Consider the following 15,359-nt stretch of genomic DNA (forward strand, 5'->3'; position numbering starts at 1 on the left):
ATTATCAACATGCACAACAAGAAATAAAGATTTCAAAAAGGTATATATATATATATATATAGGTAATAACTACTGGAAATTACAGTCCTTACTGACATTTCCAAATATTGTGGCATCTTTATTTCGTGGTTAAAATGAATGTCATTATCCAAACAGATTAAATATTCTAATACCGTTAATTGGCGCCGAGATTAATATTTCAAAACCAGTCTCCCCCAGCAAAAATTTAATGCAGTAATACTAGAGGCTATGACCCCCCATTCGCCCGGTCTTTTAACAATTAAATTTGATGGGATGATAATGTATGATAATCATGAGTAATCAGGTGCCCACTGGTAAATGGAATGTTGCCGGCTGCTATGTCACCTGCATTTCAAATTGTGTCCTTGGCAACGGCAGCCTAAACGCGATTGACAGCTGGGGAATCCAACACTATGCTATTCATCAGCCCAGTTGTCTGCATACCCTTCCAAACCCCACCGTCTACTGTCTGATAAGAGGCAAAACAGCTCCCTGCTACTGTGCTATCAATATCTAGCACAATCAAAGACCTCGGGGAGCAGGAATTGCACGATACTGACATTGAAGGTTGGAAGAGAGGTAAATAAAAATACATTTTTTGGACAAAGATTGTCTCCATGTGAAAGCCTGGCTCATTTGGCAACCTGGTTGTAAATCCACATGAATGCAATTGGATGCAGCTATTTTCCAATGGCTAATTTGCATAAATCCATATAAAATGCACTTTCCAGGAAGATGTCAGTCAGTACCAGCACCACCTGATGCCTGGACATCATTAACTAGAAGGACGGAGTAACTTAAGGCACTTTGGCTGTCGAGCCATTTCCCTCAATACAGTAATTACTTTAAAGGCATTTCCGTCATCCCTTGGAGGGGTTCTTTGTGAGTGAAATAAAGGACCTTTTCTTACAGGAAATCACTGACTTAAGATCCCTTTTCTCTGACGTGAAATTCCGCCTTCGGAATATATGGTTGCAAAAAGGCAAGAGGCTCACCCCTGCCCCATCAAACCACCAGCATGTTTCATTAATTCAAATACCGTTCAAAAAAGGTCTCCGTGCCTTTGGGACACAAACTTGTGGAAAGTGAATTTTAACTGGCAGTATATCCTGGTTTCACAATTCCATTATGTGCCAAGCTGGCTAGTCTGAGCCCCAGCCCATCCATGAAGAGTTGCTAACTAAGTCCCGCCACTGCAGCCTCGACCTCCAAAAGTCTACCGCCTAAAGCCCCTATCACGCATTTCCAGTTGTGCAGCCAGACTCATATCGGTGTTTACAGATTTGCTTTAACAGTATTTGGCCAGGGCAGGCGGTCTAATTGCCGTAATGATATTGCCCTCACAAAAAGGGACGCTAACCGTGTGGAGAGGGAGAGAAAGTGAGGCGAAAGGGAGGGAGAGGAGCAGCTGCTACTCACAGGGAACCTCTGAGGACCCACAGCAGGTCTGGGCTGGCTCTGAGCAGGAGGCATCAAGGGCACTGCAATGAGAGAGAGAGAGAGAGCAAGAGAAAGGAGGGTGGATGGAGGAGGGGGAGAAAATGAAAATGAGGGGCAGTAGGCAGAGAGAGGGTGGTGATAGTAGAAAGGAGGAGCCCATTAAACATCTCCATGCTAAAGGCTGTTACACAGACATACATGTTCCTCACATCTTTACACAGCTACGGACCAGAGAGCTCAAGGAAATATCAAATACACGAGAAGAAATTGCCAAACTCAACCAATAGAGATGAATAAGACATTTTCTGTTTGACAACATTTGGCACAATATAATTCAATGAACTGGATTTTCATATTGCTGGCATACTGCTTCAAAATAAGGGTTACCGTAATTTAATGTCAACATCTACAACTGGAAAACATTCATTTAAATGAATATATAAATAAATAAACAGACATATATATATACAAACACATGCACACACACACTTAATCATAACCACAGGCAATCCCTGATTTTCCAGAACACGTCTTCCTCTCAGGAGCAAAACCGAAACCCCATGCGCACTAGCACACACACACACACAGACACACGCTAACATGCTTTACTAACAAAATTTCAATCTTGGCCTGGACAGACAGGCCAGATAAACCCATCTCAGGGAATGAAATGGTGATGCCGCCAGAAGAAAAATGGAGGATAAACCCATTACTGGCTGAGAGAGCTATTCACTTGTCATTCAACCAAACAACAAAATGACATTCTAATCCAGACACCTTTCAGGACAGTGTAAGGATAACTGCCAGCCATAGCGTACACCTTAACCGAGCATCTTGCTGTTTAACTAGGGCTACACACATTCGGATTAAATTAAAAAATTATGATTTTCATTCTCAGAATTTAGATTATGAAATTTAAAGAAATCATTTTTTAAAATAAAAACATTTATTGCATTTTTATTTGCCTTCATAATGTAAATACATGTTAGTATTATACGTAGGATGACTTTGGCTCTACTCATCTTACACAGTCTGGATACGATTAATCGATTAGTTATAATTCTAAGTATATAATGAACCTACCTTGTACAGAGGATGACGTGGGCCCTCTGAAATGGGGGTTAATGTGGATGTTTTTGGGCTGTGGAGGCTGCTGCTGGTGATGCTGAGGGAAGTTGGGTGGCGGGGAATTCATCAGTCGTGGCGGCTCCAACTGGGGCCGCAACGGTGGGGAGCGGTGAGTCATGTGTGGAGGGATGAGGGGCTGAAGGGGCTGCTGGGCCAGCGGGCGCCCGTGGTCCTGGAAGGGAGGAGGACCTCTTGGACGTGAAGGGTGGTGCTGCTGCTGGGAGTGCAGTTGCTGCTGATGGGGCTGATGAGGAAGAGGCATTCGGGAGGATGGCTGCTAATTGGAAAGAGATGGGGAAACGGAGAGGAGGGAAAACCAAAACAACCTGTCAAAACACATTTATTTCTGAGAAGGCTCTGATATCACTGCTTGCAGCCATGCAATGACACACCAACAAGTCAATTCACAGGCAAGATTGAAGATGATATCATAAAATAAGTTAATGCAAGGCTCCCCTGACGATAAAATAATTTGTAAAAGTGACATAAAACATAAGGTAACCTTGGTGGGATCACTATATATATATTTAAAGTGAGCTACAGCCTTTAAGAAGAAAAAAGTCAGCTGTATATATATAGAGAATATATCAAGCAGGGATGCACCAAATGATAAATCAACAATAATTATATCGTCAAGTGAAGTTTCAACAGTGTGCTTGATAATTGGCCAGTCTATCCGTTTAAACTACCAAACAAACAAATAAACAAACATGCCAGTGACCAAATTACTCAAGTGGTTAAACATACAGTATGTTGTAAAAAGTACAAGCTCATTAACAGCAGTCAGCCCAATGTTTGTGGTGTTGGCGTGTCGTCCATCTGTCATTAAATATTCATTTCCAGCGTTGATGTTTTGTTTTTGAATTTCACAGCCTATTATCATTGAATTAAAAAAAAATAATAATGAGAGCTGGAGTGAAATGTAACGTAGCCTTGAGAACAATCGCTTTAACACAATATTTATTATTCATGTACAATAGTTTTGTTTCTGTGCACTTTTATACGATGTAGCCTTGTTAAAATGAATAATTTCATTCAGTGATCAAATAAAAGAATAACATAAAAAATAGAAATGTGGTACGTCACGATTAACAGGAAGTGATTATGGTAACAACTACACCTTACCCAGCTCTGAAATCTGATAACCTTCCACTGTGTTACTGAAGATCATCACTAGTTCTTTTTATTTAGGTTACATGTTCGAAGTAACTTTTTCCCCTAGACCTTCAAAAGGTCTTGTATGAACTGATGAACCATGTAAATCAAAGGATTAAATGCTTGGAGTGATATCTAATAATGAAAGCCCACAAGAAACTAAATCCTGGGCAAAGAACAAATTTAATTTTGTGTAACACTGTCTAAATGGACTACTGCCAGATGATTTGCTATAATCCATATATCAACATAGATACGGGGGAGCAGAGCGCTTTGACTTTTGTCATGCGTAAACGACCATGGCTTTGGAGGTCTTAGATAGTGAAGAGAGCAGCAGCGAATAAAACACGTGTTTTACAAGAAGGTAAAAAGTCAAGCCCTTTTAAATCATCTTATCCAGTGAAGCTCTCTTTAGCTACTCTTCAAGAGGAGTGTGATGAGTTACTCAGTGTAGCCAAAAGGATTATCCCTTTAAAAGTGTTCAGGTGGATGACTGTATAATGGCTTACCTGCATGCCCATGTGTCCCATCAGGGGGATCCTGTGGTCAATCATTCTTCCTCTGTTTCCTCCTCTAAAATCCATCATTCCGAAAGGTGGGAAGCCTCCTCTTCCTCTGCCTCCTCGCATTCCTCCTCGCATGCCTCGGCCTCCGTATCCGTATCGGTTTTGTCTCTTTTGCCGTTCTTGTTCCTCAAACTCCATCAAATCTTGCTTCGCCTTCTCTGACAGTTCTAATGAAAACAGAGCACGTGTACATTAACCGTCTGGAAAAACTTGGTATAAAATACAGGTTCAAGTTCATAGTAATGTAAAACTACATAAAATCAGAAAATATTTGAGAATTCACTCTGGTTGTTAGTGAACGAAGGAATAATTTGTACCTAGTGTTTCTGGGATATTCCTCCGGTTACTGCCTGCATCAGCCAACCGCACAACAGCGCCATCCTTTCTCTCAGATTTGAACCGTATGCGACCAGATTGTTCATCTTCCTCATCCTCCTCGTCCGATTCCTCCTTTGTTTCTTCTTCAGGCCCAGCTTCATTTTCAATCTGAGGACATTTTTCAGAAGTTAAAACCAGAAGTCACAATGTTTTACAATCTAACGTCATCATGGTTTACAGTGCATCACAAACTCTCCTCTGACGCTGAAACAATTAGCCAATTAATTCATTAGTTGATCCAAAGACTTTTTATCTGCCGCAATTTTAATAATCAATATATAGTTTAAGCAGCTTTTTTAAGAAAAAATGCCAAAAATGCTTTGAATGCACCATATAACTACATATCCCTATGTTCACACACTGAGCTATGATGAAGAGTAAGAAAATTAATAAATGGTTAACTATCTGCACCCTAGGGATGTCACAAGAACCGATACTTCGGTACCAAGTCAATGCCAAAATTTTAAAAAAGTGACGGTACTCTTTTTCTACAGTACCGAATGTACCGTACGATGCCTGTAATGGTCGTTGGCAGGGATGTGACAGTGAGGAAAATTTTCCCACCGGTTAATAAACTTGTGACAACACCTTTGTTACCGATTACACCGGACATTTTACAAGAAAAGATGACGGTCAATATGTGCAGAGCGCTGACTCTGATCTTTACTGTCGGGTGGCGGTGTGTCTGGCCTCTCCGGTAGTGCTTTTGCTGCGGGGGTCTACCTGGCGCCGCTGCTCCGTGCACACCTGCTGTGACAGCTCCATCCACCTCGAGGCGATTACCTCATTAACATTATGGTTCCCTTATGGCATTGAGATTAACCGTGAAACATTGCCAAATAGGTGCGTTTGCTTTTCACTTCGACAATAAATCCTCTGCCTTCTGCTCCTACTACTCTGAGATGACGGACCAGATGCGTTCATGGTCAGTATGTAGTGTCCGTCGTCTGACTATCGATTGATAGCATGCCGCTGATACGCCAAAATGAACAAAATGGGTCAATTCTTTGTATTTATTACTTAAAGGCTACATGCCTGTTTTTTATAATGTTCAAATGTTTTTAATAAAAGAGTATGTGTTGAATTACGTGGGATTTATTGTTGTTGGGTTTTTTTATTGTGGTATCGACTTTGATATCGAGAATCGTGGAAATTCACTGGTATTGGTATCGACTACTAGATTTCTGGTACCGTGACATCCCTACTGCACCCTCTTTGCTGGGTTTCAACAGCAGATTCCATCTATAGCAACAAAGAGTGTAATGTGTTGTTTGAGGGGGTGTCATCATACAGACCTGAGAGCCCTCGGCTGTGTCTTCCTCCTCCTCTTCCTGCTCCTCCTGCTCTTCCTGCTCCTCGGGGACCTCCTCCTGTTGGACTCCATGCTCACCCAGACGCCCATCATCATAAGAGGTTTGGTATTCATCATCCTTTAAAGATCACATGGATAATACGTATTGATTAGTTTAAGTGGTAACAACGCTTCGATAAGGATCAGCAATGGCCGACTGTGTTTCAGCCATTGCTGGAAAACCATCTCTAAGTGTCTCTGCTGTAAATGAAAACATCTATTTATGCTGTGTGATGCTGTCATGATGTACAGCAAATATATATATATATATAAAGCAGCTGACATCCAAGAGCACATTTAATGAAATATGGATGTACACATTTTTTTTATCCAATTTGAATGGCTAAATAAATACAAGTGGGCTTAATGATGATATACTTGTGCGTATCTGTAATTTAGACGGATAGAAATTTTATCTTTCTTATAAAAAAGGTCAAAAATCATACAGAGCATGAAGGCAAACATTAAAATGTTATGGAGAGGATTTTTGGGAGACACCATGTAACCCCCCCTCCGAACCCAAATTACCATAACAGTGGGAGCAAGGCTTCATTACTATTCCTGACAGCATTTGAAATTCAATGAGATGTAAATGTTTGACATGATATACAGAAATGCAGGCACGGATAAAAGCACTCCTCCCCAGTTCAATGATGGTGAAAATATCATTGACTGACTCCTCGCAAATCGCTCCGTTATTGGCCGCACAGTAAATTCATGACTGCATGCCAAAAACATCGCACAGACATAAACATTCTGGGAGATGACAAATCTTTTTTTTTTGCCACTCCATAAGAAAAATTCACTTCAAGTCATGATGCAATCATTTCATATAATCCTAAATACACAGTCAGTCATTCCAGAAAACTAACAACCTCTTACTACTGGTGTAGGAGATTAGCTGCAACAATAATTCGATTCACTGATTAGTTGTCAACTATTAAATTAATAGAATTTTTTTTTTTAAACAAAAAACAAGTCAATTCTCTGATTCCAGCTTCTTAAATGTGAATATTTTCTGGTTTCTTTACTCCTCTATGACAGTAAACTGAATATCTTTGAGTTGTGGACAAAACAAGATATTTCAGGATGTCATCTTGGGCTTTGGGAAACACTAATCAACATTTTATAGATCAAACAACTGATCGATTAACCGAGAATATATATATCGACAGATTAATCGACAATGAAAATAATCGTTAGTTGCGGCCCTATATGGGAGTTGCTAGTCATTCTATCTGCATAACACCCTCTAACAAAAACTCATCGCTAAATAAGGTCAGACTGTAGGTCACACCATGGTGTTTGGTGTTACGCTCCATTAACCTGCCAAACAGCAGCACATATTTAATGCAGAAAAAAAAACACTTTCAGCAAACCAGACGGATGGACAGGCCGCCCCAAGGGAACACAACAGCTTAATCCTTTAAACTGTTCCACATAGTACTCAATGAATACCATGGTGAGCAAAATGTCACGGCCAGGCTGTTTAGTGACCTTGTAAACAGTTATTACACATACACATAATACAAATACACATCCAAAATAGGAATCCACTTGTGCCGCACACCCTCAGTAAGAAGGTCAACGTCTTATCTTTGTTTGGAGAAAGGAGGTAGGCCAATATATCTCTGTCAGATGCCAAACACCATCACACCTTGGTAAATGGACCATAACGGACATTTGCACATGGATCTGGTCTTATCTTTGATCCTCTTAGTCCTGGCTAAGAGGGAAGGGAAACGAATAAAAGGGAAACTCGCATCAATCATTAGAAAACTGTATGGGGTGTCCTCAGGAAGGTCAATAATCTTTTCACCTGCATGAGACTTTATCAGATCCAGTCTAAAGCCTGAGATAAAAGCCCCCCACATTAACCTCCGCCGATTGGCAGCACATCTCCCCGACACAAAGCAGCTCCTTACTCCCCCAAAGATACAGGGCCCAAGGTCACAATAGCATGGGGATTTGGAGGCGACAGCAGAGCATTACCTCATGCCAAACAAGCTGTCAACACAAACTTTGTCAGCAAGATGGAGAAATTAACTGGCAGGAAGTGATAATGAATCTAATCCTCTTCTGCCCAAAAACGCCAACCAACATCTCCTTCTCCTGAATAGATTTTCAATCCTGACTGTCCCCTTACCGAGACAAGAAAACTGATATCATCTCTTGGATACAATAGAGTTGGATAGAAAGGGGAGTGGGAGGATGTATGTGTGTGTGTGTGTGTGTTTGTGTGTGCAACCGCAAGCTTTTTATGTGTGAGTAAGCAAATGTGAGAACTCACTTGAAATTCACCATCTAAGGGCTCATTGATTTGGATGTCTAGCACTTCATCCTGGTAGCCATCGTCACCCTCAGCTAGCTCTCCGGTGTAATCCATTTGGTCTTCAGGCATCTCTGTGTTGTTGTCTTGGCTGTATTCCTGTGTGTACACCTCTACCCCCTCTTGCTGGTAACGCTCCCCTCCTACATCCCCTTCTGCACCCAGGTTCACAACGTCATCTGTGTAGTCTGCTTCCTGCGTGTTTTCCTGCTGGCCATAGGATGCGCCCAAGCTGTATGTGGCATTGAGGCTCACACCCTGACCGCTGAAAACAAACAAACATGGGGACTTAGCAGAAAACAGAAATGAAGTATGATGGTAAAATGTGCAAAATTTGGATCTTAGCTTTGTTAACTTTATAAATGAAATCATTAAAAAAACTTGTCACACACTTATGTCATTAGCTTACCTTATATTTACATCTTCCTCATCACTTTGTAGAAGGTCATCATTCAGCTCTTCATCTGACATTTCTGAGGGATTCTAAAACACAAATAAAATAAACATTATGGTGTGCTTTAAAATACTATTTTACTCTTCCTCAGTTGTGTGTTTGTCCGTGTGTGAGGCGTGGGGGCAGGGGACCACCTCCAACCCCAAAGGATGCTCTATTCCCATGTGGTGAAGGCAATCTGGGCAGGTCAACACAGCTCTTTTTTGTCCACTGTACTTCCTCCTGGTTCACATCAACAGATCCCCCCGCGGAGGAGCCACCTGCTCCAAGTCAACTGTCCACTTCTATTTTCTAAATGTTCTACCAACACCAACACTCAATGTTTTGGACATTATTTTCCGTTTCCTGCTTGTAAGCAGAGAAACCACACTGACAAGCCAAGTGTTTTTCTGGCACCAAATCAACATAAACAAAAGTGTGAGAGTTTGTATTATCTTACCTTTTTTCCTGACAGCCAATCCTCCCCCAACAAATCCTCTTCCAAATCACTTTTAGGGAAAAACAACAACCAATAACAGGTTAGCGGAGTCAGATAATAGTGCAGAGTGTTATTTCTATTCACAAATAATGTTTTTCTACGATAATAAAGTGCTTGTTTTCACTATACGTCCCAGGGAGGTATATCAAGTGCTTTCTTTGTGTGTGACCACTCTCAACCGTTAAACAGTACCCAAAGACCAAAACAAAGGGTAAAAAAAAATGTGCATTAAGAACTGTCAATTATAATCTATAACAGCAACAGCAGATATTTTGGTGTTAGAGGGTTATTGACTGTGTATGACTGATTTAAGTGTTCATCACTGTCTCTGTCGCTGTTATTCTGCCAGAACCCTATTTTTGTGACCTTACGAAGTAGTTTGTGTATTAGTAGTTAGTACATATGGATACAAATAAACTGAAGGATTCAGCATTCCTTTAAAGGATGAGAAAATTATTACTACTACTACTTCTTAAGCTAAATACATTATGGCATTCATTGAATTATCTGAAAAAATGTCAGAAAGCTGAAAAAACAGTTGTTTTTCTTAAAACCTAAAAAGTTGATGTTTTGTAGATGCATGGTTTTCACAGTATAGGGATGTTTTGTTTGTGGGAAAATAAGATTATTATGCTGCATTCAACCCCTCTTGAATTTGACTACCTTAGCAGGGTGTGAATCTCATACATTACAGTACTCTTCTTGTAGAGAAATTAGAACTTGAGAAGATGAGTTACCTCTCTAGATCGTCATCTTCACCTCTCCTCCTGCGTGACCGCTCAGCACCAGGTTTGTCATATTCATCAAAGTCAAAATCTGCAAAAGAAAAGCAATTTTGTTTACAGAGCAATGGACTATGCTAATAATATTCACCATCCTCAAAGCTTGATATCAGTCTGTCCTACTGGCTTGCACAATTCGAAATGTACCGAGAATATTAGCACACCAAATTGTTGATTCAGATTGCCATGCCCCTCATGCCAAGCTGAATCAACAACTCGTGCAGCAAGTACACAAATGCCTGTATACCAATAGCATGGTATACAGTAGAGACAAGTAAACACATCTTTCTCATGGCTGAATCCAAATAGAAAGGTATTGTATTATTTATTATACATGAAACTAAAGTTTTTTACTAAAGTATAGTTGTATAGGTTTAAGTGTTCAGAATTCAACCAGATATTTATCTGTTTCTAGTTATCAACTTAATCCTCAATAAGAATTTGTTATCACAGCACCTGCCACACCTCCTGCTACTGTTTGATCATCAGCTGATACAAATCAACAACAATCCTTCTGCCTCATGTTTCCCATGCACTCAGTTTTAATAGGTTTTCCCAATCTTGCCACAACATAATATTTGGCACACTGGCTCTACCAAAGGGAGCGCAGATACTGGGAGAAAAGATCAGGCAAAGGGCAACCCTCAATTCCCTCAGAGTTACACGTCTTCCAAGAAAAAATGTGAGGAATAACCAGAAAGATGACACCATAGACATTCCCCAAGAAGATATTTCATATAATAACAGTTTGTTATTGTAAGCAGTAACAACCTAAAAAAAATGTATATCTAGGATGGGTCCGACAATAACTCTGCACCATTTGCCCTAACAAAGCTGATTGGAGAGACACTGGCTTTGTGATTTAATTCCTCAGTTTATATCCTGGGTCTGCTTGCATCTGGACATAGGCCTTATTCACAGCTTGACTTGTCATAGTTGGAAAAACAAGTGTTATTACCACCATTAACAACAGCTTCATTCTATTCAAATGTCACAGTAAGGCCTGTAGCTTCTCGTGCTAGGCTCTGCGTGTTTGTATGGGCACCCGCAAACCTGCACACAGCTCCCGGTTAAACAAGGTTTATGCTGCCATATTGTCCCCAGCACGAGGGTGCACGAGCCAAAAATTACATGTATTTTGCGTAAAGCATGATGGCTCTGCAAGGGGTTGCGGCTCTTGGTTGTGATCCTCACTAGGCGCCCACTGCCTGAGGGCTTTTCAGACATGAGTGCCACAAATACTGAAAAAAAATCTAATTGTTTAAATTAAGAAGTAAAATAATTAAATTATTTTACTATAAATATCTCAGGAGTTTAGAAAGATGACCTATTCATTTTAAAAGCGATTAAAAAGGGGATCTTAAAAATCTACATTTGAGTAAATATTTTACAAGCCAAATCAAATCGTTTTCAGGATATTTAACCTATTAACCTTTGTTTCATTATAATACATTTGTTGTTCTAAATAATTGACTCCTTTTTTTACAGGGATTGTATAAAGGTGATAAAGTATGTCCATGAATATTTTATATGAGATATGATCTGATATAATCTTCCAGTAACTCTTGTCTTGCTTCTTCACAGAATGTTTTGTTTGTAAGCTCCCCTTGGCGTTTTGGAGAATACTACAACAAACACAGCACGGAGCATAAACGTCTTTGTGCGTGCTCACACCTTGCACGCCAAGTGTCTTGCGCAAGAATAAACAAGGCTTTAATGATTGGTTAATTCACTTCCTCATCTGCATCCTTCAAAAACACACAGATAATCAGATAACCAACGTTATAAAGACGAGAAGAAGAAGGAAGCAAGTAGAATACAACACACGAGCACAGTGGCGAAAAAGCCACTGTAAAAAAAAGTTTGAATAAAGAACCATCACATGCAGCTTTTCCTGCTTTCTTCTTCTACCCATGTGCTTGCTATAGATGTGTCCACAGCACCCAGATGGACAAGAGTGAGGCTTGTATGTACACAATAACTGTTGTGGCAGTGCATGTACACCCACATAGGAGACAGCATGCAGGTTTCTACAGAAAGCATGCTGAGATTTTAAGCTATGACACTGTTACAGTGAGCCAGCATGCACAATACCATGTGCATAAAACCAAAGCAACTAAATAAAATTCAGCCATCATTAATTTTATTATTTAGACTTGTGCTTTTCTGCTACTGCGACATGTCTTCCATGAAACAGACATATTACTGGCTTCAAAATAAGGTTGTGGATGTGGCCAAGATTAAGTTTAAACTGTTGGTCTAACATTTCAGTCTCTGCACTTGAAGCTCTCTTGAGTTACTCAATACCTACTCAGACATGACAGGCTGATGAAGCTGCCCCATTACAAAAATAGCTAGGAAATGCATCCTTCTGTTGCACGTATTTTGCAGACAAATTTGGGAGTATTTGGCAAATATCAGAAGACCAAGCCATATTTACCAAGTGTTTGCATTCAGGTGGTAATCAGTAACTGGTTAATTTAGAGTTTGAGGGAAAAGCCAATGCATGATGTAAATATTGGAATATTTTCTTGCCTGGATATGTTGTTAATCACAGGACAATACAGAAAGATATTAGTTATATGGGCATATTTGCTTGTATCTCTTCCCCAGTAATGCCACTTTTGGTGAGCTAATGTGTGCTAAACAGGCCTGGTGCATGTATTTCACCACATCAAGTCACCTGTATAGACTTTGAGTATAATTATCATGCTAAGTACCTTCTGATATTCAGTACAGCCCAAACACTGATTAAAAAAGTCAAAAGGCAAATGTGGAATAAAACACTGCGTCATATACTGGTGTCCCCATACATACACAAAACTGTTGGTCTAACATTTGATAACAACAGCACTTGAAGCTCTCTTGAGTTACTCAATACCTACTCAGACATAACAGGCTGATGAAGCTGCCCGATTACAAAAATAGCTAGGAAATGCATCTTTCTGTTGCACGTATTTTCAGAGGATAATACAGAAAGATATTAGTTATATGGGCACACTTGCTTGTAACTAATATCTTTCTGTATTGTCCTGTGATTAACAACATATCCAGGCTGCAAGCAAGAAAATATTCCAATATTTACAACCTGTATATGTTGTTAATCACAGGACAATACAGAAAGATATTAGTTATACGGGCACACTTGCTTGTAACAACATAACAACATATCCAGGCTGTAAGCAAGAAAATATTCCAATATTTACATCATGCATTGTGGCTTTTCTCTCAAACTCTAAATTAACCAGTTACTGATTATCACCTGAATGCAAACACTCTGTAAATATTGCTTGGTCTTCTGACATTTTGCAGACACAATTTGAGTATTTGGCAAAATATCAGAAGACCAAGCAATATTTACCAAGCAAGCCTGCATATGTTGATATGTTGGTACAAGCAAGTGTGCCCATACAACTAACATCTTTCTGCATTGTTCAGTGATTAACAACATATGCAGGCTGTAAGCAAGATTCCAATATTTACATCATGCAGTGGCTTTTCAGCCTGGATATGTTGTTAATCACAGAACAATTGGGAGTATTTAGCAATATCAGAAGACCAAGCCATATTTACCAAGTGTTTGCATTCAGGTGGTAATCAGTAACTGGTTAATTTAGAGTTTGAGAGAAAAGCCAATGCATGATGTAAATATTAGAATATTTTCTTGCCTGGATATGTTGTTAATCACAGAACAATACAGAAAGATATTAGTTATATGGGCATATTTGCTTGTATCTCTTCCCCAGTAATGCCACTTGTGGTGAGCTAATGTGTGCTAAACAGGCCTGGTGCATGTATTTCACCACATCAAGTCACCTGTATAGACTTTGAGTATAATTATCATGCTAAGTACCTTCTGATAGTCACTACAGCCCAAACGCAAATGTGGAATAAAAGCACCGCGTAAACTGCGTCATATACTGGTGTCCCCATGCACCCAACCCTGGCGACAAGGACAAACAATAAAAGACTATGACTACCAGTTATGTCAGATACTGCAACGTTTGTTAAGTTAAAGTCTTTCTAAGAAACACGATTGCCTTGTGCGTAATTGGATAGCTTCTACCAGAAATGCTAATGTTAGCTTGCATTTGAGCCCAAAACACCTGACATTATGGAGAACATTATCCCCCCAAAACATCACAATTTTATCAAAGTTAACACTTCAAGAGTAATTGTAATATGGCAAACCAGACGCAAGACTCTGGATCAGTCACTCAAGTGATGTTATGATGATTGGTACAAAGCTAAATTAGCTTACAATGTTAGCACACACAGCCGGAAAACTTAAGATTAAAACATTAAAAGCTTAAGTTAGCTCGTAATTTAACCTACAGTTAATAAGCTGTGGATAATAATAGTTGATATAATCGTGGATAAGCAAATAAACACTTTTATAAATGGCACAAATTACGCTAAAATAAGCTAGCCGCTATATCATGTGAATGCTAGTGTTAGCTCACAAGCTAATGCTAGTGTTAGCTTTAACTTGATTTTATTTATGTTTATAACCAAAGAGTGTTAAATGTTTACTCAATGTGAAGCTAATCTATCTTTTAGTTTACAAAAACAGAGGTTTAGTATGCGGCCTACAGTCAACACAGCCTGGTTAGCTTAGCTACATTAGCTACAATGCTAAGTTAACTTTAGCATTGTCGACAACACGCCTCTGTCGCTACTCACCTTGTGTGTTGGCTGACATGGTGCAAGGCGCGTCCAGCTTAAAGTCTGACTACAAACTAATAGAGTGCATTTAATTCTTTAGTATTTCACCATTATGTAAGGTTACAAAGAGGTGAAACTACTGCAAAGAGAACAGCTTCTTCTCTCTATGCGGCAGGCTGTGGTTTCCACTCGCGACCGAACATGGCCGAGCTGTGTTTGCTGCGGTGATGCATTGTGGGTGGTAAACACCAGCTCAACCCCCTATAGGTTTGCTGCACAACAGAGAGCTGATGACAGGTTCAGGTAAAACACATGACAGCGATACTGTTGTGAAGCAAATACTGACTGACCTCAGAAGGAGGAGAACTTTGGACAAGAACCAGATCCTCCCATGGAGCCAACTGGACTTCTGATACCCTGTACTTTGTGAGGTTTACCCTGAACATTGTGATCTTACCCTGTATATTGTGATGTTACCCATGCCCCAGAGCCCGGTCCCTCCGGTTCCGGCCTTTCTCAATTGACCTCTAACCTTGTGCGCTCAAGGAGGCACTTTTAACGAACAATCAATGACTTCTCCACATAGCACTTTATTTGCATAACTGTCTTTTC

General features: G+C 39.9%; 1 protein-coding gene across 7 annotated transcripts in view; it reads right to left on the minus strand.

The window, feature by feature from the left end:
- rbm33a (RNA binding motif protein 33a) overlaps positions 1-14,961 on the minus strand; it is a 31,602-nt gene extending 16,641 nt beyond the window's left edge. For 5 of the 7 annotated variants that reach the window (XM_037757382.1, XM_037757380.1, XM_037757381.1 and 2 more), the window contains exons 1-10: positions 14,766-14,961; positions 10,038-10,116; positions 9,262-9,310; positions 8,778-8,851; positions 8,330-8,633; positions 5,984-6,118; positions 4,628-4,796; positions 4,254-4,477; positions 2,545-2,866; positions 1,441-1,502 (exon numbers count right to left, since the gene is read on the minus strand). In XM_037757382.1, coding sequence (XP_037613310.1) covers positions 1,441-1,502; positions 2,545-2,866; positions 4,254-4,477; positions 4,628-4,796; positions 5,984-6,118; positions 8,330-8,633; positions 8,778-8,851; positions 9,262-9,310; positions 10,038-10,116; positions 14,766-14,784 — 1,437 coding nt within the window. In that variant the 5' untranslated portion in view covers positions 14,785-14,961. Of the gene's footprint in view, positions 1-1,440; positions 1,503-2,544; positions 2,867-4,253; positions 4,478-4,627; positions 4,797-5,983; positions 6,119-8,329; positions 8,634-8,777; positions 8,854-9,261; positions 9,311-10,037; positions 10,117-14,765 lie in introns of those variants that run through there. The other 2 variants (XM_037757379.1, XM_037757384.1) reach the window with 2 other exon arrangements.
- Positions 14,962-15,359: the final 398 nt, after the last annotated feature.

This window comes from Sebastes umbrosus, chromosome 21, assembly GCF_015220745.1.
Source record: "Sebastes umbrosus isolate fSebUmb1 chromosome 21, fSebUmb1.pri, whole genome shotgun sequence".
Classification (NCBI taxonomy): Eukaryota; Metazoa; Chordata; class Actinopteri; order Perciformes; family Sebastidae; genus Sebastes; species Sebastes umbrosus.